This window comes from Girardinichthys multiradiatus, chromosome 21, assembly GCF_021462225.1.
Source record: "Girardinichthys multiradiatus isolate DD_20200921_A chromosome 21, DD_fGirMul_XY1, whole genome shotgun sequence".
In the NCBI taxonomy this organism is placed as follows: Eukaryota; Metazoa; Chordata; class Actinopteri; order Cyprinodontiformes; family Goodeidae; genus Girardinichthys; species Girardinichthys multiradiatus.
This window is the reverse complement of record NC_061813.1, coordinates 30,100,158-30,126,275: the sequence shown is the minus strand read 5'-3', so window position 1 is coordinate 30,126,275 and position 26,118 is coordinate 30,100,158. Positions and strand designations below refer to the sequence as shown.

At 40.4% G+C, this 26,118-nt stretch overlaps 1 protein-coding gene across 5 annotated transcripts in view; it reads left to right on the top strand.

The window, feature by feature from the left end:
* The window catches only part of fam49bb (family with sequence similarity 49 member Bb), a 52,523-nt gene extending 45,600 nt beyond the window's left edge, over positions 1-6,923 (top strand). For all 5 annotated transcript variants that reach the window (XM_047350344.1, XM_047350346.1, XM_047350345.1 and 2 more), the window contains 5 exons: positions 1,602-1,718; positions 2,896-2,975; positions 3,057-3,183; positions 3,962-4,032; positions 5,779-6,923. In XM_047350344.1, the coding sequence (XP_047206300.1) occupies positions 1,602-1,718; positions 2,896-2,975; positions 3,057-3,183; positions 3,962-4,032; positions 5,779-5,842 (459 nt within the window). In that variant the 3' untranslated portion in view covers positions 5,843-6,923. The remainder of the gene's footprint in view (positions 1-1,601; positions 1,719-2,895; positions 2,976-3,056; positions 3,184-3,961; positions 4,033-5,778) is intronic.
* The last annotated feature ends 19,195 nt before the right edge of the window (positions 6,924-26,118 follow it).

Sequence of the window (26,118 nt, the reverse complement as noted above, 5' to 3'; positions counted from 1 at the left end):
ATTATTGTCCTGCCCTGCTGTAAGCTTAGTTGTAATGATGCATTAATGTTGAGGTCAGTTTCAAGCCGTTCTGATTATTAAAGGTTGTGAAGCACGGGCTTCCAGTTTTATGCGGATTCTGATTTTTATCGTATGAAAAAATGTTCCATGGAGGTAGTAGCTGATTATCCTCATATATCCATCATATTATATGTCCCTGGCCTATTTTTACTTATTTATGTTTTTGTTCAACTTAAAGGTCGGTCAAAGACTGAAAATGGTGGTTGTTCAGATTTTTCACTGTTTGAGTTGCAGATCAGAGCCAATCAAGGGAAAATTGGCAGATTTTGATCTGCTTTTCATCTTAAAGGGACTTTATTGGCATAGCTTTTGTTAAATAAACCAATCTTCTGGTTTAATATCTGCTATTTTTGTGTTCTCATCTCTACAAAGCATTACATCCAGGTGCATGGATATTCTACTCCTGCCTGACATGTGAGGAAATAATGATTTCTGATTTCTCCACACTTGGCTCCAGAACTGTCCCATTGATTAGTTCCCTGGTTGATCTGGTGGCTTCAGCGAGGAGCAAAAAGAGTGTCCTGTTAACTTATCGTAAAGTTTAAAAAGCAGATGTTTTTTAGGGACCATTAAAGCTTAGTTAAAGCTTCCTGCTATTACTGAGCCTCAACAAGCCTTTCGCCGTCTTGTATCATTCATGCTGAACTTCAGCTGATCTCTCCTCGTCTGAGACTTGTTTTAAGGCTGTAGTTAAATTTCACGAACGGGGTCTGCTCTCTGTTGTGACCTGTCTGACGGAAGCATTCTTCTCTTCGGTCCTGAATTTGCCATTAGGGAAATGGGTCCAGACAAGCCGTCGTTGGGAACCTGTCAGTACTGGAAGACGCCCCGGCTGCCGTCCCCCCTCCTCCTCCTCGCTGCTCGGTTTAGTCACCGCTCAGAGAACTGAATCATTCAGACATCCGAGATGAAACGCATCTGTCCTGCTCAGGTGGTCTTTGAACACATCTGTCAAGATTCGTTAAAACCTGAATTGGTTTGAAAGTTTGGGGCGATTTATTCTTATCCTGTCAGGGTTTCTCTTGACGGCAGGAAATGTTCTCTTGCTGTTTTTTTTAAATATGCAGACAAATTTAGCACAGACGCCTCGTTCTCTGTTATCTGCCAGGTGTTTTTGGTGTGTTAGTCAGCTGGGAAACTAAGGGGTGAAGCAGTTCATATCGGTGTTTTCCTGTCATAATTTTATGTGATGAAATATCTCTTTATATGCACAGTCCACTGAAGCTGCTGGAACAAAACCAGATATTTAATGGTTTCTACCTCTATCCTCTAATGTGCCAGTATTGAGGAGTGAAAACTGGAAGAGATGGCTTATTTAGTAGCACCTTTGTTTTATTACTTTGACATTTTTCATTCACATTTGCCCTGATGGTGTAATTTCTTGTGGCGGCTGGCTCTGATAACAGTTCTTTTTATTATCAGGGTCAGCTAAAGGTCCTCATAAGAATTTTATATTAAGGTCAGACGTCCCGAACAATAGACGAAAGGTCTGTGGGTTAAATAATCACAGTCGGCCTGACTTTATTTTGTTCGATTTGCAGGCAGAAGGCGAGAACGAAGTCAACAACGAGCTGGCCAATCGGATATCTCTGTTCTACGCTGACGCCACTCCCATGCTGAAGACATTAAGCGATGGAACGACGAAGTTCGTGTCAGAGGTGAGAGACCAACTTTATTGTGTTAAAATGGCAAACTTCAATGTGTTTTATTGGGATTTTATCTGATAGACAAAGACAAGGTGGGGCATGGTTGTCGTTTCAAAAACGATTCTAAAAATGATTCAGACTCTCTGATTGAATACTTAGTAGAACCAGCTGTTGTTTTGGGGTATGTCTGCACATCTAGACGTGGAAATGTTTCTCATTCTTCTTTGCAAAATAACTCAAACTCAAAGGAGATGGAGAGCTTCTTGCCACAGATTCTCACCATATGAATAGGCTTTGATGGTGCATCATTGCATTGCAGCTCTGGCTGTAGGTTTAGGGTTGTTTTCCTGCTGGAAGGCAAACCTCCACCTCAGTTCCAAGTCATTTGCAGCCTCTAACATGTTTTTATCCAGTATTGGCCTATATTAAAGCTCCATGCGCGAAGCTGGTCCCATCAACTCTGACCAGCTTCCTGTTCCCCAGAGCATCATTCTGCCAACACCATGTTTTACTGTGGGAACTTTGTGCTCAGGGTAATGTGTGGTGTTAGTTTAGAAAAGAAATCCCGAGTACAAAACATTAAGTTTGTGATTGCAATGTTAAAAAATATGGAAAAGTTCAAGGAGTATGAATGCTTTTACAAGGCACTGTATGCTGGGATACAAAACAAGTCGTAGTAAAATGTATGATTTGTATATAAAATTTATTATTTTTGTTTTGGCCAATTTAATATTGAAGCAGTCACCCCAATAATTGGTCCATGAAGCAGCTCTGCTGGTTAAATAAATGCCCTAAAAAGCATTGAAAGACCGGAACAAAAAAGAGTATTTTCAGGTCGTTTATGGTACATCAGTTATACGGAGTAGTACACGGTAGATTAAAGGTTTTAAGACCATGAAGAAGACAATACTTTAGCTTGTAAGGTTGCTGAAAGATCGATCAAAGCAAGCTTAGATCTTGTTTTTCAGCCACAGGCTTGAGGAGGATTTCATTGGTGGAATAATTGATTAATTGAGTTAACCTCCAGATATTTTAGGGTAAAAAATTAAACATCAATTTAAAAAGCCAGAAACGGCTCTCTCAGTCCTGTTTGAATGTCCTTGTACATATTTTAGACACAAAGCGAATGGAAGAATAAGCTGTAGTTGTTGTTTTAAAGCCTCACCATGTTGCTTTTCTCTTTCTGTAGAACAAGACTCTGCCCATTGAGAACACAACAGACTGCTTAAGCACGATGGCCAGTGTGTGTAAAGTCATGTTGGAAACACCGTAAGTGACGCTCTCCTCCTGCTTCCTATCTGCTTCAGGTTTTTACCTGTTTCTGATCCCTTCCCACTCCGTCTCCACCAGGGAATATCGCAGCCGTTTTAACAGCGAGGAGACCGTGTCCTTCTGTCTCAGGGTGATGGTTGGAGTCATCATCTTGTACGACTACGTCCATCCTGTTGGAGCGTTTGCCAAGTCATCTAAGATTGATGTAGGTCCAGCAAAGTGCAGATTGTGACCCTGTTAACAGGGTTCTCACTCAGTCTGGGAAAGTATAGAGATTGATTTCAGTGTTTTCCTGGTCCTGATAAATATGGGAAAATGAATAAGAACAGAGTTTATTTCCTGTCCTATTGACTAAAAGTGGTGCCCTTCCTTCTTTCCTTACTGTCATTGTTAGATTTCCCCTTCCTTAATTTTTCCTAATTCTCTCTCATTCCTTTTGCCTTTTCTCCTTTTTTCTGTTTCCTTCCTTCCTTACTTCTCCTTAATGTATTTCCTTTCTTTCTTTATTCATTCTGTTTTTGGTTTCTTCCCTTATTCTCTTTTAATTTCTTATTTTCTTTCTTAAATCCCTCCCTTCTCCCTCCCTTTATTCCCTGTATTGCTTCTTTCCTTCCCTTACATATTTTTCTTGTCTTACTGTCCTTCCTTTTTTCATTCTCCTTGATTCCCTCTGTCTGTTGGTCCTTCCTTCCTCACTTTCCTTTTGTTTCATTCCTCTTTTATTTATTCCTTGTGCCCCTACTTTTTTTGATTCTTCCCTTCCTCTATCTATGTCTCTAATCAGTTTTTCCTTTTCCTTAATTTTTCCCTTTTATTTTGTCCTCTGTTCTTATCCTTCCATCCTTCCCTTCCTTCCTTCCTTGTGTCCTTCTGTCTGTCAGTTTGGGTTTTGCAGCTTGTCCAGTCTGGGATTTTGTGCATATAAAAATGAACCATGTGCTCGAAGGATGTTGTTAAACGAATGTTCTGTTTGTTCTCTGCAGATGAAAGGCTGCATCAAAGTCCTCAAAGATCAGCCTCCAAACAGCGTAGAAGGCCTTCTTAATGCTCTCAGGTGAGCTCATGCCAAACAATGTTGAAAACAAAGTTGCGTGTTTGTAGCTACAGTGTGTCAGCTGGCGGGCTCTTACCACAAGGAAGATTTTGGATTGTTTTCACTCCCCTTCAGCTGTAAGCCGTATTCCAGCTTCACGTCAAACCCTGCTAAAAAAAAAAAAAAAAAAAAAAGGCGATTACTTCTGACACCTCATCCCTCAGAGATCCCCCGTTCCCCACCGGGCCGTCGCTTGTCAAACAGACAGGGTCATAATCTGAGCCAACCCTGCCGCTTCCTGTCCACCAGTCATTTTCATGCACAAGTAAATTTAACGTCTGCGATCACAGCTCGGATCTGACTGGATGACAAAACACGGCAGAAGGAATGATACCACAAGCAGCTCCATCAGGGCAGGACAGTTACTTTCATCCAACATTAAAACCCAAAGAACATCCTCTTTCTGTCATTTGTCTCAAAATATAAATGTAGATGATAATATCCTTCATTTAAATATTTTGTTCTGACTTTTTAAAACGCATCTGCTCATAGATTATGTTGTATTTAAAAACAGTTTTCCAGATTAAATGGTTCAGTGCTTTAAAGCATCATTATTTCAATGGTTTAAACAGCAAAACAACCCTTTAGCCCACTTAAAATAAAAAAACAACTTTTTAGCTAACTTTTGGGAAACATACAGTGAAAAGTAATGGTTTTTCTAGTATAGTAACAGTGCCTTGCAAAAGTATTAACACCCCTAGAACTTTTCCCATGGCAAGGTAACACAAAATGGTGACAGGAAAGCAATATGTATAATAAATAAGAATCTGAAACATGTGGCGAGCAGTCTTTCCAAAGATTCTCTACTGGGTTTAAGTCTGGACTTTGACTGGGCCATTCTAACGAGGCTTGTTGTCCTTCTGGAATGTGAAGCTCCAGCACAGTCTCAAATTATTACAGGGCTAACCTGAGGTTCGCTCCATCCATCTCCCCTTTAACCCGGACCAGCCTCCCTGTTCATGTTGAAGAGCTATTCTCACTGCATGATGCTGCCACTGCCATGTTTTATTGTTGGGATCATATGCACTGCGTGATGTACAGTGTACTCTTAAATGGGGCTTAATGCAAAAGCATGTTGAGCCTTTCAGATATTTATTTTTTAAAATGTAGAAATGTTTGGATCATTTTCCTTCCACTTTACAATAATCTACTTTGGGTATATAAAATAAAATCACAATAAAATACTTGACAGTTTTTGGTCGTAATGTAAAAAATATGTTGAAATGTGAAAGTTAAGCCAATGTGAATACTTTTTCAGATTACTCGGATTTTATATAATTCTTTACTGTGAATTCAAACCCACGAAGGACTTCTACATCTGCAAACCGGATTAGATAAAATGTTGATGACTCCATGTATCGGGTATACTTTATGATTTATTTGTCTTTAATCAGTTGAGTGGTAGTTGTAGGAATTATTTGTGTGGGTATATTGTGGTGCAGTTGGTAGCACTGTTAACGTGCAGCAAGAAGGTCTTGGGTTCAATCTGGATGGAGTTTGCATGTTCTGCCGGTTGGTTCGTGAGTTCTCTCCTGGTACTCTGGGTTCCTCCCACAGTCCTACAACCTGACTAACGGTTAATGGGTTCCTCTAAATTGCACTTCAGTACGGGTATAAAAGGTGGATAGATGATAGATGGACAGTATAATGTGCAACCAATGTAACTAAAGTCCATCTTTTCTTTTTTGGCTCTCCTATGGACTACAGGTACACAACCAAGCATCTGAATGACGAATCAACCAACAAGACTATCAAAAGCATGCTGCAGTAGGACTGAGCTGCAACCACTGCTGGGGAGAAACACCACTCGCTGTCCTGACGGATTTAGCTGCACAGAATGTTTTTGATTTAGTTTAGTTTTTTTGTTGTTTTTTTTTTTTTTTTGGAAATATGAGCTCAGCTCCACCCATTTTTGTGATGCGAAATGCTACTGCCATGCTACGACGTCTCTTTCTGTGCCAAACAGATGGCGCCGAGATGCGTTGTTTTCGACATGAGGCCACGCATAGACGGCCACTCATGAACGCATCGCAGACCCTCTGGTGTTTTTAAACATTTCTTGTTTTTCCCTATGTAAGGGATGTGAGTGCTTTGACTTGAACATTTCAGAGAGATATATAGAGAAGTATATATTATTTTGTCTGATTGGTTATTTAATTACAACTTCTGCATGAAAATGTCTTTCCTTCTATTTAAAAAAAAAACAACCTAATAGTTAAATTTTGCTCTGTTGTGCATTATCAGTTATGTTATTGAAATGGTACTTGTCAACAGGAGATTTAAGAATGCTGTTTTTATATTTTTATAAGTTTTAATTTGTGCATATGTCTTTTTGTTCCATGCTGTGTTGTATTATCAGTTGCAAACTTTAAACTGTGAGGCGTGCAGAATCAAAATGAAATCTGGAATCTGTACTGTAAATGTACAATATAATGTGGTTGGAGACATTAAATGTAGAACTCTTGTTTTCTACAAAAAAAAAAAACGATCCTCCCATCGGTTTTTATCTCCAGATAGCTAAGAAAATGTTTTATTCTACTTTTTCTGCTGTTTTTTTAATCCTGTGAAAAGTGTCAAGATTCTCACATTTGACCACAAAATTGGCAAGGAGAAAACATTTCATATCTGTTCCCTTGAACACGAGCCGTTGCTTTTCTCAGAAATGAGACCAGCTTTCACTCAGGTTGTATGTAATTTACATTAGGTAGCTTAGCATAAGGCTGAAAAGGATTTATAATGAGAAATATCTCAGTGCAATGCTTTAAAAAATATGATTTGCCGTCTTAGTTTCCTTCTGTTTTTTGGATGCTTAAACAAGGCCTGAATAAAAACAAAATGCAGCTCTCAAATAATGATTTCATTCATTAACACAAATTATCCAAACTAACCAGGTCCTATGTGAAAATACAGTTATTAAATCATGAATTACCTGTGATTAGACCCATTCTTGGGCCCGATTACTGCCAGAACTGCAGCATCAAGAAATCACCTAAATAGAACCAATCTGTCAACATGAAGTAGGCCATGCACCGATCTAAAGACTTTATAGAACAGATGACCTCTCCATTGCCTGTGGCTATGGGACTTCAGTGAGAGCCATTATTCACAAATGGAGAGAACATGGAATGGTGGTGAACCTTCACAGGAGTGGCCCACCAACCAAAGGTAATCCAAGAGTGCAGCAATAACTCACCCAGGGGTCGCAAAAGAGCAGAGTAACTTCTAAAGCAAGAGAAAAAGTTATATGGGGACAAACTTGTTTTTCACAGAACAGCTTAAAATGAAGAACTTCCTGTTTATGGTAAATAACCTCCTGAAGAGCCAGCCTAATGAAGCCAAGATGTACCTTGGTGGAGGGAGATTGTACCGAACCGTGGATTATAATGCTGCAAACTGAAACAGAAACGCCAGTAAAAGCTTTGTAAAGCAGCATAAAGGTGTTGGCTAAAAGAGGAACATTTCCAGCTATTAAGGATATTTTAAAACCGGAGAATGAATGATTATCTACCAGATTTTAAATGAAGTATAAAGAAATACCTTTTCATGATTATGCACATGTTCTACTTCATTTAGGCATTTAGGTTTGGGAATTAAACTTAAAGCATTTCTGCATGAAATCACAAGCCACAAACAACTATTTATGCTTTAGCTTCAACATGAGTGTGCTTTAGAAAATAAGTATTTGTTTATTAAAAAAGGTAGCTTTAAGCATTCTAAAAATGCATTTCTTTTCAAATTTGAATAGATTTACACCATTTTGGAGAACGTAGCAGTGTTCTCCAAAATGGTCATATACAGTCATATTCAATAATTTAGAATATTATTTAAAAGTTCATTAATTTCAGTGACTCAATTCACTGAAAACATATATATATATATATATATATATATACATATATATATTCACAGTACAGACCAAAAGTTTGGACACACCTCATTCAAAGAGTTTTCTTTATTTTCATGACTATGAATATTGTAGCTTCACACTGAAGGCATCAAAACTATGAATTAACACATGTGGAATTATATACTGAACAAAAAAGTGTGAAACAACTGAAAATATATCTTATATTCTAGGTTCCTCAAAGTAGCCACCTTTTGCTTTGATTACTGCTCTGCACACTCTTGGCATTCTGTTGATGAGCTTCAAGAGGTAGTCACCTGAAATGGTTTTCCAACAGTCTTGAAGGAGTTCCCAGAGATGCTTAGCACTTGTTGGCCCTTTTGCCTTCACTCTGCGGTCCAGCTCACCCCAAACCATCTCGATTGGGTTCAGGTCCGGTGACTGTGGAGGCCAGGTCATCTGGTGCAGCACCCCATCACTCTCCTTCTTGGTCAAATAGCCCTTACACAGCCTGGAGGTGTGTTTGGGGTCATTGTCCTGTTGAAAAATAAATGATGGTCCAACTAAACGCAAACCGGATGGAATAGCATGCTGCTGCAAGATGCTGTGGTAGCCATGCTGGTTCAGTATGCCTTCAATTTTGAATAAATCCCCAACAGTGTCACCAGCAAAGCACCCCCACACCATCACACCTCCTCCTCCATGCTTCACGGTGGGAACCAGGCATGTAGAGTCCATCCGTTCACCTCTTCTGCGCGGCACAAAGACACGGTGGTTGGAACCAAAGATCTCAAACTTGGACTCATCAGACCAAGGCACAGATTTCCACTGGTCTAATGTCCATTCCTTGTGTTCTTTAGCCCAAACAAGTCTCTTCTGCTTGTTGTCTGTCCTCAGCAGTGGTTTCCTAGCAGCTATTTTACCATGAAGGCCTGATTCACACAGTCTCCTCTTAACAGTTCTAGAGATGTGTCTGCTGCTAGAACTCTGTGTGGCGTTGACTTGTTCTCTAATCTGAGCTGCTGTTAACCTGCGATTTCTGAGGCTGGTGACTCGGATGAACTTATCGTCCGCAGCAGAGGTGACTCTTGGTCTTCCTTTCCTGGGGCGGTCCTCATGTGAGCCAGTTTCTTTGTAGCGCTTGATGGTTTTTGCGACTGCACTTGGGGACACTTTCAAAGTTTTCCCAATTGTTCGGACTGACTGACCTTCATTTCTTAAAGTAATGATGGCCACTCATTTTTCTTTACTTAGCTGCTTTTTTCTTGCCATAATACAAATTCTAACAGTCTATTCAGTAGGACTATCAGCTGTGTACTGTATCCACATCCTGCACAACACAACTGATGGTCCCAACCCCATTTATAAGGCTTGAAATCCCACTTATTAAACCTGACAGGGCACACCTGTGAAGTGAAAACCATTTCAGGTGACTACCTCTTGAAGCTCATCAACAGAATGCCAAGAGTGTGTGGAGCAGTAATCAAAGCAAAAGGTGGCTACTTTGAAGAACCTAGAATATAAGACATATTTTCAGCTGTTTCACACTTTTTTGTTCAGTATATAATTCCACATGTGTTAATTCATAGTTTTGATGCCTTCAGTGTGAAGCTACAATATTCATAGTCATGAAAATAAAGACAACTCTTTGAATGAGAAGTTGTGTCCAAACTTTTGGTCTGTACTGTATAGACTAATTACACACAGCCTTTATTTCTGTTAATTGATTTTCCACTTACAGCTAATAAAAACATGATTATTTAAGTTTAAAATATTACTTCAAACCAATGAAAAACAATGTTAATACAAAAATGTGGGCTTAATAAAACTGTATGATTGATATTTGCCCAGAGGTTCTTTTCAAAAGGTACATTTAATCGGACAAAGGAGCCTCTTCAGAGCACATATTCTAATTTATTGAATATGACTGTATACTAGGAGTGGGAACAGGCGCGGCTGATTAAAGGAATGTGGAGCAGCTGTGACAGAGCATCAACTGAAGGAAATAAGTGGAAAAATGACGAAACACAAGAAGAACATGAGGATTAGGTAAAAAAAGAGCTAAACCCAGCCAAAAGAAGAAGATAATAAATCAAATACAAGAAAAAAAAACTGACTGAACATCAAAGTAACCAGAACAGAAAACACGAGATTTCAATAAAATATAAAACTGAAAACTAAAATTACAAATAAAATCTCAAATTACTACAGAATATGACTGTCCTTTACTAAGTTACCTTATTGGAGAACGTAGCAGCATTTTAATATATACAGATAAAGTAACTCACAAAAATACAAAAATTAAAGCATCACTTTTCCCTATTATTATTATTATTATGCCTTTTTCTTTTTGCCTTTCATGTCTTCTCTTAGTCTAATATAGTTAATGGCTCATTAAGAAATATATTTACATAATGTTACTGACAAGTATTCATCTCTCTGCTAAAAATTAAAACCTTTCAGCATCCATTATCCCTCCATCTTTAATTACAGGTTTCCTCCGGTTTATTTGATGAAGAAATGTCCCATTCACTGTGCTCTTGCTTGTTGTGTTTCCACTGCAGCATCATCAGTGGTGCAACTTCTCTGGGTCAAAGTGAGACGGCAGAGTGAGGAAGGGTGTGTCCTCTGCAGCATCGCTGCACTATCAGACATGGAGCGCGTGGAAATCAGAGGAGGAGGCAGAGGAAGTGATGTGGATTAATCAGGGATTGTTTTAAAATGAAATAAGAGAAGAGCAAGGCGGTGTCTTTTAAATGGATGAGAGCAGCTCAGATATTACTGTTTGGTATACACCGCACACAGTATGAGCCGTTTTTCTCACTTGCAGAGATTCGGCGACCTTGTTCTGCACTGGCTGATGTCCCTGCATGACCCTTCACTGCAGAAGCTCATCCTGCAGTAGCGGCGGCTGCAGGCGTACACCACAGCTCCGCTTTGCAGATGGATGAACTTTTTCAGAAGGAGGAGGAGAGCTGGTGTTCTTGATTTTTCCTCTTAGGTGTTTAGATTCATCACAGCAGAAAATAATCTGAATGTTGAGTCCTCACCGAACATCCTGATTAGGCTTTAATACGTGTTTTAAGCGTCATACCTGCTCTCACTTTCTCTCAGCTTAAAAACACTTGCTGCAGGAATCTGAAGTCAGCAGATCTCTGTGAGCTGCTGTCTCCACCAATCAATCTAGAAAGAAAGTACACCCCACATTAGAGTGACAACTTGAAGTATTAGTTTTCTTTGTGATTTCATCAGTCTCTGGTGTTGTTGTGGATGGATTTTAGACCACTCTTCTTAGCAACATTGCTGTAGTTCATTGTGGTCTGCAGGCATTTGTTCATGTGCTGCTCTCTTAACGTCCCACTGCATCATTTCAGCTTTTCTGTTGTACAATTTTTCTACTGACGATCTGTTATTGGCTTTTTTCGAAATATATATGGGCTTTATATGATTTAAAATACTTGAAATGTGACATTTCAAATGATGTAAAGACAATGGATGGGGCGTCATGTGACTCAGTGGTGGAGCAGGAGTACCGTATGTTGAGGCTACAGTCCTCGATGCACCTGTCCTGGGTTAAATTTTCAGCCCATTTACTGCATGTAAATAGCTTCTCTCGCTGCTCTTCAGCTACTAGTAAATAAAGGCCACTAATGCTAAAAAACATTTTCTTTCTTTCCAATTTCTTGGATAAAAGTTTTGTCGTCCGTATCTCTTTAGACCTGGGAAACATCTACAAAATGGCTATCCAGCAATGGAGGAATTACTCTTGTTATCCATCCATTGTCTTATCTGAGATCGGATCATGGGGTAACAGGTCCATGAGGGAAACCCAGCAACACTCTCCATCTCTTTCTGGGGGATCCCAAGGCAGTTGCGGACAAATACGAATATGTAGTCCATCCATCAGGTTCTGGGATTTCTCCGGAGTCTACTCCCAGTGGGCCATGCCCAGTAAACCACTGAAAGTCAGTGTCCTGGAGGCCTACTGAATTACATTCCCAAAACCGCCTCATTTGACTCTTTTCTAATGGACCACTTGACAAATCTCTGCACCCTGTCTCAAAGGTAGAGTCCAGCCACCCAATGGAGGAAGCCCATTTTGGTCATTTGCATCCAGTTCTTTCAGTCATGATCCATATCAGAAGACTGTAGGTAAAGTCTGGAACTTAGACAGACTGATAAATTGAGAGATCCATTCTTTCTTCTGCCAGACAGACTGGACCATCTCCCATATGACTGCAGACAAAGCCCCAGTCCATCTATTCATCTCCCACTTCATCCTACCATCGATCATGAACAAAACAAGATTCGTAAAGTCCTCTGGAGAATGGTACGAATTTGGCCCGCCAGCACAGGCAGTTGATGCACTCTTGGATACATTTATTAGGGTTAGACTTTCACTGATGCAAGGCCTTTGTATGAAAATAGAAAATGTAAGGCACAACATGAAACATCTAAAATAGTCTTTTATTATCTTTAGTTTTTACTCTTATTTAAATTTGTCACTACAAAGACCACAAAAATCCATACACTTTTACTCAAAGCAGACTTTGGTGCAACCATTTATTAAACTTTGCTAAATAACGGAAAGATGTTCAAAGAAAAGGTGACCCTTATCCTGTCCTTATTGCTGAGAATAAAGACATTATTTCCCTTTTTAGGTTCTAAGATTTAACAGATGGATTTTACACAAAAATTCAGTCTATATTGTTTGTCTTATTAAAATGTTGTGTGTTTATTTTACTGATGAGCAGGAAGAAAATGACAGATTACACAATGAAACTTTTATCTAAATAAAATGAATCAAACCTTTGAGTTGCCTGCAGGTTCTGCCAACTTGACAGTTGAGGCAAACAGTTTGGACTGGCTTAAGGCAAAAACCAACACATGATCTAAGTAGAGCAAACCTTTATCTGCTTTTGATTCTTTTTTAGAAAATTACCTTATGGACTCAAATATTTCTAATAAAAAAAACACTCCTGCCAGCAAACAGTTTATCCAAGCTAAAAGCGAAGTTAAAGCCGTGATAAATATCTCAGAAAAACAGTTCAGTTATAGTGTTGAATTTATGGACTCTGATTCCTTGGCAGAAGATATAATATCCAGCTTTCAATGGGAAAGAAGTCAGCACCTGTGATTGGATTAGGGGGTTTCAGGTATTACAGGTCCTTCTCAAAATATTAGCATATTGTGATAAAGTTCATTATTTTCCATAACGTCCAATCTGCATCCTGTCCGTCTGATTCTCCATCCAATCACCTTCCGACGCCTTGCTTTTAAAGGAGCTTCTACCATGTTCATCTTGGCTTGTCAGCTGAGCTCATCCCTCCTCCACCCCACCTCCACCATCTTCCTTCACATCTACAGGTCCTTCTCAAAATATTAGCATATTGTGATAAAGTTCATTATTTTCCATAATGTCATGATGAAAATTTAACATTCATATATTTTAGATTCATTGCACACTAACTGAAATATTTCAGGTCTTTTATTGTCTTAATACGGATGATTTTGGCATACAGCTCATGAAAACCCAAAATTCCTATCTCACAAAATTAGCATATCATTAAAAGGGTCTCTAAACGAGCTATGAACCTAATCATCTGAATCAACGAGTTAACTCTAAACACCTGCAAAAGATTCCTGATGCCTTTAAAACTCCCAGCCTGGTTCATCACTCAAAACCCCAATCATGGGTAAGACTGCCGACCTGACTGCTGTCCAGAAGGCCACTATTGACACCCTCAAGCAAGAGGGTAAGACACAGAAAGAAATTTCTGAACGAATAGGCTGTTCCCAGAGTGCTGTATCAAGGCACCTCAGTGGGAAGTCTGTGGGAAGGAAAAAGTGTGGCAGAAAACGCTGCACAACGAGAAGAGGTGACCGGACCCTGAGGAAGATTGTGGAGAAGGGCCGATTCCAGACCTTGGGGGACCTGCGGAAGCAGTGGACTGAGTCTGGAGTAGAAACATCCAGAGCCACCGTGCACAGGCGTGTGCAGGAAATGGGCTACAGGTGCCGCATTCCCCTAGGTCAAGCCACTTTTGAATCAGAAACAGCGGCAGAAGCGCCTGACCTGGACTACAGAGAAGCAGCACTGGACTGTTGCTCAGTGGTCCAAAGTACTTTTATCGGATGAAAGCAAATTTTGCATGTCATTCGGAAATCAAGGTGCCAGAGTCTGGAGGAAGACTGGGGAGAAGGAAATGCCAAAATGCCAGAAGTCCAGTGTCAAGTACCCACAGTCAGTGATGGTCTGGGGTGCCGTGTCAGCTGCTGGTGTTGGTCCACTGTGTTTTATCAAGGGCAGGGTCAATGCAGCTAGCTATCAGGAGATTTTGGAGCACTTCATGCTTTCATCTGCTGAAAAGCTTTATGGAGATGAAGATTTCATTTTTCAACATGACCTGGCACCTGCTCACAGTGCCAAAACCACTGGTAAATGGTTTACTGACCATGGTATCAATGTGCTCAATTGGCCTGCCAACTCTCCTGACCTGAACCCCATAGAGAATCTGTGGGATATTGTGAAGAGAACGTTGAGAGACTCAAGACCCAACACTCTGGATGAGCTAAAGGCCGCTATCGAAGCATCCTGGGCCTCCATAAGACCTCAGCAGTGCCACAGGCTGATTGCCTCCATGCCACGCCGCATTGAAGCAGTCATTTCTGCAAAAGGATTCCCGACCAAGTATTGAGTGCATAACTGTACATGATTATTTGAAGGTTGATGTTTTTTGTATTAAAAACACTTTTCTTTTATTGGTCGGATGAAATATGCTAATTTTGTGAGATAGGAATTTTGGGTTTTCATGAGCTGTATGCCAAAATCATCCGTATTAAGACAATAAAAGACCTGAAATATTTCAGTTAGTGTGCAATTAATCTAAAATATATGAATGTTAAATTTTCATCATTACATTATGGAAAATAATGAACTTTATCACAATATGCTAATATTTTGAGAAGGACCTGTATACCGACAAATGATGATAATACCGATGGATTCATTAATGTCGGTCAGGAAAAACTACAAGGAACAGCATAAATAAATAAATAAATAAGTAATAAAAGTCATCGGTTTCATTTCCTCAAGTTTCATGTGTCGTCTGCAGCTAACAGTTGCTAAAAGGACGTTGCAGGATATTGGTGAATAATGATTTCAGTTCCTCATCTGCACTTCTGATACCTAGACATTCCTTTATTTTTTTTAGAAAATGTGTTAATTTATTAAAGCAAACCTAAAGAGTAAAATTTCAGGAAGTCATTCGCTGTCAATTCTTTGAGCAACCTTTAAGAACAGCTCTGCAGGCATCTTGAAGGACATCCTTCTCCTCGTCTTTTCTTTGGATGTTGCTGCCTTTTGTTCTTTTCTCTTTAAAGATGATCTCAGTCTGCCTCGGTAATCTCGAGGTCTGAAGGTTAATTAATCGCTAATCGTGTTCAGGACGTGTTTTGTTCCACACACACTGCCTTGACTGCACCTGAAGTGGAGTTTGCATCAGCGTCGTGCTCAGTCAGACAGTTGGTGATGTATAGTGGATAAAAAGCATATAAATGCTGCAAAAAACTGAATTTGAACAGATCTTACATGCATATTTTAGAATGTTTTCCTTCCAAAGTGGTGTTTCCTCAACCAAAGCTTGTTATAGCTACATTCTAAGGTCCAGATTAGTCATGTTCCTTCAACGTAAATCGGTTAAAGGAACATGGATCTCTCTGGTTCTGTGTCAGAGGTTTACTACATTCTTTATTGTTGTGCCTGACATGCCTGATCTGTCTGTTATTTATTAGTATGTCCTTCACTTGACCAGTTAATTTGACATATCTGTGGTCACATTGGACACCCTGGAAACATTAGTCAAGATATTGACAAATGGTCCATTGAAGTTCTCCTCTCTGGGTAAACAGGATTAGTCCAAAGGAAAACTTTGAAAGACTTGGCGAACTGTTGATCCAGACCCATTTTAACAGATGACAAGAAAGTTTTTGCTGGTCACACCATGCAGAGAAGAGCTCCTGGTCGTGACCCTGACCGCCCAGAGGGCTGCAGAACATTGTGTTGTAGCTTGTGGCTTATGTGGGATATGATTCACAACAATTATAATGATAATTTGAAAGGTTTAATATCTGGAAGCATAATTAAGCCAACTTTTCTTCTCGATCCTTTGCTAAAGGCTCCTTATAGTTATTGTTGGCATTTGTGCTCCGATGAGCCACAGTGAACTGGCACAACCGTCAGTTATTTCCAAGTAAAGAGTTTCTTCTCTTATTCCTGTAAAACCCCCCTGCAGACTGAGAACTGTCTTCTGTCCATAAACCACAAGGCCCTAACACATTGCTCATCTGTCTCTTGGGTGAGACAAGTTCACTTTTCTGAGAAAGACAACGGCTATCCTCTGAGACCCCCCTCCTCACCCGCCGCCCTGTCAACCACCCCCCTCACCACTCAAACACACTGTTACAGATGCAGAACCCCCCTCAGAAGCCCACTTCCTCCTGCACGTTGCTTTAATCGTGGGGGTGGGGGTGGGGGGGTAGGAGTCTTAGTTAATCAGTCGTGTCAAAACATCAACGGCTCATTGAGGATGGTGTTTCATGGCAGCCGAACTGAATCGATGGTGCTGTAATCTCGGTCCGTTGAACAGAGAGGGAGCACTTGCTTTGGCAAACATCAGCTCTTTATCAGGAACCAAGAGTCAGTGAAAGTATTACCACAATTAAGCACGATGAGGGCACGGGACCAGTTCCTCTAACACGCTCTCACAGAAAAGTGAACGTTTTACACCAAGTCATTTCATGTCTCACTTGGAAAAGTTAGCATCTGCGGTGGGGACATGCTTCCACGAAGCCTTGCTTGACCTCAAGTGACAGAGAAACAGGTTCAGATACAAAAATACAGGATTTCATTCCTGGCAGTGACACAAAAACTCCTTTTTTATTTGCTTCAGTAAATAATAACATCACTGCAGTAGGAAACCAGGAAAGTGAGAATGCTCCATATTTTGGATAATTAGCTATGTAAAATATTAGATGACTCTTCGGTGCGTCTCCCGACCTTCCAATCTGCATCCTGTCCGTCTGATTCTCCATCCAATCACCTTCCGACGCCTTGCTTTTAAAGGAGCTTCTACCATGTTCATCTTGGCTTGTCAGCTGAGCTCATCCCTCCTCCACCCCACCTCCACCATCTTCCTTCACATCTACAGGTCCTTCTCAAAATATTAGCATATTGTGATAAAGTTCATTATTTTCCATAATGTCATGATGAAAATTTAACATTCATATATTTTAGATTCATTGCACACTAACTGAAATATTTCAGGTCTTTTATTGTCTTAATACGGATGATTTTGGCATACAGCTCATGAAAACCCAAAATTCCTATCTCACAAAATTAGCATATCATTAAAAGGGTCTCTAAACGAGCTATGAACCTAATCATCTGAATCCACGAGTTAACTCTAAACACCTGCAAAAAATTCCTGAGGCCTTTAAAACTCCCAGCCTGGTGCATCACTCAAAACCCCAATCATGGGTAAGACTGCCGACCTGACTGCTGTCCAGAAGGCCACTATTGACACCCTCAAGCAAGAGGGTAAGACACAGAAAGAAATTTCTGAACGAATAGGCTGTTCCCAGAGTGCTGTATCAAGGTACCTCAGTGGGAAGTCTGTGGGAAGGAAAAAGTGTGGCAGAAAACGCTACACAACGAGAAGAGGTGACCGGACCCTGAGGAAGATTGTGGAGAAGGGCCGATTCCAGACCTTGGGGGACCTGCGGAAGCAGTAGACTGAGTCTGGAGTAGAAACATCCAGAGCCACCGTGCACAGGCGTGTGCAGGAAATGGGCTACAGGTTCCGCATTCCCCAGGTCAAGACACTTTTGAACCAGAAACAGCGGCAGAAGCGCCTGACCTGGGCTACAGAGAAGCAGCACTGGACTGTTGCTCAGTGGTCCAAAGTATTTTTTCGGATGAAAGCAAATTCTGCATGTCATTCGGAAATCAAGGTGCCAGAGTCTGGAGGAAGACTGGGGAGAAGGAAATGCCAAAATGCCAGAAGTCCAGTGTCAAGTACCCACAGTCAGTGATGGTCCGGCGTGCCGTGTCAGCTGCTGGTGTTGGTCCACTGTGTTTTATCAAGGGCAGGGTCAATGCAGCTAGCTATCAGGAGATTTTGGAGCACTTCATGCTTCCATCTGCTGAAAAGCTTTATGGAGATGAAGATTTCATTTTTCAGCACGACCTGGCACCTGCTCACAGTGCCAAAACCACTGGTAAATGGTTTACTGACCATGGTATCACTGTGCTCAATTGGCCTGCCAACTCTCCTGACCTGAACCCCATAGAGAATCTGTGGGATATTGTGAAGAGAACGTTGAGAGACTCAAGACCCAACACTCTGGATGAGCTAAAGGCCGCTATCGAAGCATCCTGGGCCTCCATAAGACCTCAGCAGTGCCACAGGCTGATTGCCTCCATGCCACGCCGCATTGAAGCAGTCATTTCTGCAAAAGGATTCCCGACCAAGTATTGAGTGTATAACTGTACATGATTATTTGAAGGTTGACGTTTTTTGTGTTAAAAACACTTTTCTTTTATTGGTCGGATGAAATATGCTAATTTTGTGAGATAGGAATTTTGGGTTTTCATGAGCTGTATGCCAAAATCATCCGTATTAAGACAATAAAAGACCTGAAATATTTCAGTTAGTGTGCAATGAATCTAAAATATATGAATGTTAAATTTTCATCATTACATTATGGAAAATAATGAACTTTATCACAATATGCTAATATTTTGAGAAGGACCTGTACTCATGGCTTCCTCGCCAATCCACCACCAGTGTCGGATCAAGGGAGAAGACATCTCTAAATCTAAACCTTACAAATGATCATCTTAGCTCATGTCATTCTCAGCATTCATGTCTTCCTCCCAGGTCCGAGCGCCAAAGAAATAACCATGTAATAATCCCTTTCTTTGTGAGTCTTTTCAGATTGAATTGCCATTTTGATCAGTCATCATGCAGTCACACAGTGAATACAATCATATCAGGTTAAAGTGGAAGCATAATGCCTATATGAATCTGCAAAACCTACTAACTAAAAAATAATACAAAACAATATATTATATTTATAGTTCCTTCTAACCTTCCAAAATATTTTAAAATCAAAACCAAATGTTTGCATTTATATTTGTTTCATAATTCCGCAGTTTAACTTCCCTATCACCTCTAAGTTCATACGTATATCAACTTAATAAAACTTTGTACCAAGTCTGGAGGTGGCATCAATTTTGCAATATTTTTAATATAATATAAATCAGAAGATTTCATCACATGAAGATTTAGAAACAGTGAATTTGTGTGAGCAAAATCATCCCTTTTTATTTATGATTCAAATTGCTTTTGTGTAGAACGATTACTGACAATGAAGTGTTATTAAAGGTTTCCCTCCACAGTCCCACACAGTGAGACAAATCAGTAAGCCATAAATTATATGCAAACGTTTCATTTTAATACGTCTCTCAATTTTTGCAGGACTGCTGCTCATTTTGAAAAATTCTTGTTTATAATTAGAAAAATGATCAATGATGTTTTTCTAGTTTTCCTTTAAATAACTGGTCTGTAGCGCTAACTATGAATTTTTAGTTTCTGAATTGTGGAACAGCCTAAAAACTTGAGAATTGTACTAAAAACATCCAAAAGCCAAAACGTCAAATTTACTTTTTTTTTTAACCAAAACTGATTAAATTAAAAACTAGCTTCTATTCTTTCAATTAAATTATTTTTGCATGAATGATGCCCTGGGCAGGCCCCTCCCTCTGCCCCCTCCCAACCAATCAGAATGCAGGTAGTTTTCTTACATGAAGGTGCAGGATGAAGTGCAGTACAGTCCTGCCCAAAGCAAGTCACCCCAGTCTCAGCAGCAAACAGTGGACGGCTGCTGAACACATAGCAGCACCAGCTCCCCATTAACAACAACCGTATTATCCCATTAACATTTATAGAGCCAACTGTACGTGTTGATACAAAAACAGCATTCAATCTTGTATTCAATCTTGTCTGGTAGGAGTCTACTATATTCTTACCAAAGAATAATACTTGGAAAGTTAGAGTCTCCCTCTGAGGATTTTGCAGATTTTTTTTGTCAGATTTCAAAACTTAAATCTTTCCTCTAATAAAGCCGTTCTTGGATGTTTGCTTGGACTCACTGCGATGCTAAAATGTGAAGCTCCCATCTAATCTTCAGGTTTCCTGCAGACATCTGAAGGTTTTGGGTCAGAAATTACCAAATTGTCATTCGCCTTGACAAGAAAACCCAGTTCCACCTGGAAAAACAAGCCCAGATCATGATGCTACCACCACCATGTTTCACTGTGGTTATGGTGCTTTCTTTAAGTTATGTGTAGTGTTGTTTTGGGTCAAAAGAGCTTTTTTTGGGATTGTAACATAAGTAAATAAATAAATTTGGTTTCAGCAAACTATACAAAATTTCCATCAGTTCTGGAGCAACATCCAGTTCTTGGGGTGTCACTGACACTTTTTTTTCATTTTACTATGCAAATAAGTAAATGTTATTAAATTCCAACATTCATACACAAGGTGATGTGAAGCAAAGAAATTACATTAAAAGAAATTACATTAAAAATAACTAAAAACCTTTCAGTTTTTTAAAGGAGGGTGTGCAAACTTTTTTAAATTTTAAATTTTTGCTGCTAACAGATTTGCTTCTTTTTCAGTTAAATTGTAACTGTATTTCATTACCGTTGAAAGCAGGAATGATTAATCATGGTCTCATGTTGTATTATTTATCACACTAACTGGACCATACAACACGTGTGTGTGTGTGTGAATAGTTATGAGATTCACTGTATTTTATTGGCTTTATAATTCCTCAAATATGCTGTGGTTGACGATAAAGAACAACTCAACATTTGTGGCTTATTGCCAGACTTCTTCTCCCCTTTGCATATACAAAACTATCATGCCCACCTCCACTTCCAGTTCCAGTTTTGATACACCCTGCCGACTGATGCTTCCTCAGACAGAGTTCCTGTGGGGAATCGACCGTTTTCTGTCTGTCCGTCGGACCATAAATCATGGCTCCTTATTCAAGGAGTCCTGACTATGCAACTGTGGTTAAAGTCTTTACCATCGAGGGTGTTTCCTGCCATCCTGTCACTGCGTACTTTCCTACAGGTCAGAGGGACCTGGCTGAAGTTCTGGCAGTTCTGGAAACATATGAAACTTTTAGATTAGTTGATCTGACAGCCTGAAAACAGATCGAAACTGTAATTTGGTATGTGTAAAGCTCATTAGTCTAATCTTATATTTTGTTTTGAAATTGGATCCACAATAGAAATGCAAATCATTTACATATCTACACTTAAATGTTTTAGATCATCAAAGACATTTTAATATCAGACACAGATAGCCTGATTAAATGCAAACAACCAGTTTCATATGATGATTTTATTCATTAAGGGAAAAAAAATATCCAAACCAAGTGGGCCCAATTTGAAAAAGTAATTGCCCCCTAAACCTAATGACTAGTTGTCCCACCCTTGGTGGCAACAGCTACCATCACACATAAATGGCAATAAGTCTTTTCCATCTCTGTAGGGGATTTTGCCCCCCTCCTCTTTGCAGAATTGTTTTAATTGAGCCCTATTGGAGGGGTTTCAAGCACCAACGGCCTGTTTAAGGTCATGCCGCAGTATCTCAGTCAGATTGACGTCCAGACTTTGACTATGCCATTCCAAAACCTTTGTTTTTAGCTATTTAGAGGTGGACTTGCTGGTGTGCTTTAGATCATTGTTCTGCTGCATAACCCAAGTGCTCTCGATCTTAAGATCACAAACTGATGGTCGGGTATTCTGCTAGAGAGAAGGATTCATGCTTCCTTCAATTACAGCAAGTTGTCCAGGTCCTACCACCACCATATTTGACTGTCTGTATGATATTAATTCTTCTGAAATTCTGAGTTAGTTTTACGCCTATGTAACGGTATGCAGACCTTCTGAAAAGTTCCACCTTTTTTGTAAGTCCAAAGAATTTATCCCAAAACTGTAGAGGATCATGAGTGGTTTTGGCCTTGGATATATCCTACCATCTTTGCCTTACATTTCATGAACACTGACATTAACTGAGACAGCTGAGGCCTGCAGTGCTTTAAACATTGTATTGAGTTCATTTGTGACCTTTTGAATGAGTTGACAACGTGCTTTTTGAATAATTTTGGAAGGCCGGCCTTACCTGAGAAGATTCACTGCTGTTCCGTGTTTTCTTCATTTGTGGATAATGGGTCTCGCTGTGGTTCACTGGAGTCCCAAAGCCTTAGAAATGGTTTATAATTCTTTCCAGACTGGTAGATGTCTTATCTGTTCTTGAATTTCTTTAAAAGGCATGAGGCATGATGTGTCGCTTTTTGAGATCACTTAGCCTACATTGTGTTGTCAGAAAGGTTATTTTTAAGTGATCTCTTGATCGGGCCTTGGTGCTGCTAGTTAAAACAGACCAAACATGGGCTATCAGTTAATTTGTGATTTTCCAAAATGGAGTAAAAAGCTGTATTTCCACTGAATAAAGAGAAATTTAAGAAACTGATACATTTTCTGATTATTTATCTTATAATTCCCCTTTTGTTGGGGAAAAAAGAAGAAAAATAGATGCATGAGCTGTTTTAAAGCTGTGCAGAGAGGTATGGGTGTGTATGCTGCTACTGAGTGCCGCTGACTTCAGCCTGGGAGCTTCAGCTGCTGCTGAGCGTTCATGTTACTGTAATCAAACCTTTCTGGCAACAGTTATGCTCCCCCCCCCCCACCTACGTGCAGCGGGGTTATCTTACCCTACTAGAAAGGGAGCAGTGTGACATGTCCATCTTAAAAAAGACTCATGGAGTAGCAAATAATAGTGTTTAGTACAATAGTGTTTTTGTGTCATTTTGGTGGTTGTTCTTGGATATTACTCTAAATATATGGAGAAAATTGTAATTTTGCTGCCTGAATCCCAAGTTCTATTGTTAATTAAAATAATGATAAAAGCACAACCTTCTTCATCTAAACACAGGCTACTTCTTGCTGGTGCATCGTTGTTGCACTGCTTTGCAGGGTGTGTCACAGAAGAAATCAATGGACACAAGCAACTGCAGCATGTGTCTCTGTAATATTTCTGTCTCATAAACTTTAACATATTGTTTAGGCTTCAGATGTGCTGCACGTCAAATATGAACACATCAACAACTTCTTTATTTTTTTTGAGGGGTGTGGTTTAGCTGATGGTGCACAGGGCAGGGATCTTCCTGTACTCATCACATGACGTGCATTCACAAGTTGTGGCTGTGAGCCTGCAGGTGGTGCAGTAGCATCAGCTTTGGCTTGCAGCTCAGTCTGCCGGCCCTCTCTGTGACTGGGAGAAGAGCTGCTGACTGGAACAGATTCCCTGCGCTGCAGAAGGGAAAACACTGATTCAGCTCTTATGGGAGAGCCTGTCTCTGGGGTGAGGGAGGTTGGGATAACACAGCAACAGCTACAGGCCCTCTGTCTAAATCCTCATCACTCACCAGGGCACATGCATGGATTTCTAATGGGTATTGATTTGCCGTTATGTGAAGCCACGTAATCACTGTTCCCTACTGATGAGTCTTATTCTAACTTCTGTGAACATGGGAACACAAGTTGATCTTCTAACATGATCACTGTGTGAGGAGCGCAGGGTTCTCTTCACAGTGCCTGCTGCGTTAATGCTGCAGAATCAAGTCTGAGGGTATGAGCAGCTTCAGTTGCTGTCAAGACATCCTTTCCTGGTCTTTAAAGGCTGGCAACACCCTTACACCTGGACATGCCCCAGCAGGCCCCACCCTCTCCTCTTCCCTTCCCTTGCCTCCCTCCTCCCTTACAATCATCCGCCCCTCATGCTCGCCTGCTACTCTGTATGAATTATTCAGAGGGTCTCCTCGATCGTCGCTACCAACATGTCACTGCATGTTTTATTCACACTTTAGTTGCCACCCCCATTCGCTGGGCCTCAAAGGCATCCGAGTCAAATCTTCGCATCTCCTCGCAAGGTCTCACTGACCTGGATGTCCCCAGATGAAAGGCAACCAGTTTTTAATCAGTTGGAAGTAAATGTTTGTCTTTAATTCCTGACATGCCCTGCTGAGAATAAGTTACATTCCCTTTCAATGTAATTGATGTAGGTTGCAGAAGTATTCATACTTCTTAAACGTTCGCCACATTAAAACCAATAAATTCAGTTTTATTGTGAGCATCAGACAGAGAGCCACCCAAGAGGCCCATGTTAACTCTGGAGGAGCTGTAGGGATGCACAGCTCAGGTGGGATAATATGCTGACAGGACAACTCTTAGTTTTGCACTTTGCAAATCTGATATTTATGGAATAGCATCAAGAAGGAGGCTGATGTTGATCGAAAAGTCATGCAAGCACAAGTACAAAGGTGCTTTGGTCAGATGAGATCAAACTTTGATCTTTTTGCCTACATGCAAATGCTGAACCATCCCCACCATGAAGCATGACGTTGGCAGCATTATGCTGTGGGGATGCTTTTCTTCAGCAGGGAAACTGGTGAGAAAATCCTGAAGAAGAATGTTTGTCCATCGGTTTATCACCTTGACTCCTAGCACTCTTAGGTTTTGCAGCAGAAAAATGTCCACCTCTAAATGGCTCAGAAAACCAAAATATAGGTTTTGGAGTGGCCTAGTAAAAGTCTGGACCTAAACCCTATTGAAATGCTGTGGTTTGACCTATAACAGGCCAAGCATGCAACAAAACCTTGAGATGTAGCTGAACTAAAACAATTCTGCAAAGAAGAGTAGGTCATAATTCGTCCAAAGTCGTGTAAAAGACTTATTGGCATTAATTAGATGTAGGGTTAATTACTTTTTCACATAGGGTCAGTTTGGTTTGCATAGTTTTTATTTTGTCTCAATAAATTAAATCATCCATCCATCCGTCCTTTTTCTATAAACACTTCTTCTGTACTGGGTCGGGAGGGAGGTGGTGCCTATCTCCAGAGGTGGGATACACCCTGGACGGGTCACCAGTCCATCGCAGGGCAAATTCAAAAGTTGGAAATTAAATTAACATTTTGTATTTACTCAGGTTAACTGTCTGATGATAAACTTTGCCTTATGATCTGGGTGCAAATTCCTTTCCACAGCGTTGTATTCATTCTCCGGTGTTGTTTTTAATATCAGTCAACATCCCCTGTGAAGCAGGTATGAGAGGAAGACACAACCCATATCCACGTTGTCCAATCAAACATCCTACAAATGATTAAACAAACTGCCTCTGGGTCACCTAAGCAAATATTTCATCGTGTTACAGAAACCAGATCAGATCTGATCTGTGTTGTTGTGTCTTGAGCTGAAGGAGCCCCTGTAAAAAACTGCTTACCCGCGCTGTTGCCCTGACAGTGAGACATAACCAGAAACCAACTGCTCGGTGTATCACATGCACATCCATGCAACCGTGAGTAACCACCTGCGCGTCTGTTGTGAAAATAACACGCTTCCTTTACTTTAACAGACGCTGTTGCCACATCAGACTGCTCTCCGCCCTCTTATCTTCCAGCACAATCACCTTTTCTCATTATGTGGTGGCACCATCCCAAGAGTGCAGCTGATCGCGCCACACACACCCTGCTAGGCCACGTCAGCAGGTGTGACGGCACTGTGATGAGCACCTTATCTTCTGCAGGTCTTTATATTTATTAAGAAGGAAGGAGGACTGATTGTATTTCTGATCCTCAAGCATATAGAGATATCGGTAGGAGCTGTTTTTAGCAAAAACACCACGGCTGTCCTCCTCTGCTGAGGCTAAAGATTTAGCCGTTAGTTCAGCATGACTGAGACTGAGACCAGACCTGTTGGTACCAATAATACCTTCTTCTGTTTTGTTTGCATCTTGGAAAGAAATGAACCCTGAGTGATGCAAAGTCCAACTTTATGTGCCAGCTTCCTCATCCTAAAAGCAAACACGTAAAGAACAAACACTAATAAAATATATTTTTTAAAACACATTTTCCAACTGCTTCCTCATTTCCATTTGTTTAATTCAGACATCTTCTCTGACCCACATTCTAAAAACGCTGTTTGGTTCTGCAACAAATACCTCCGTCACACCAATTGCACAATGTTGTGGTTTCTTCTGTAAACAGAGATTTGAACATAAGGTAGTCAG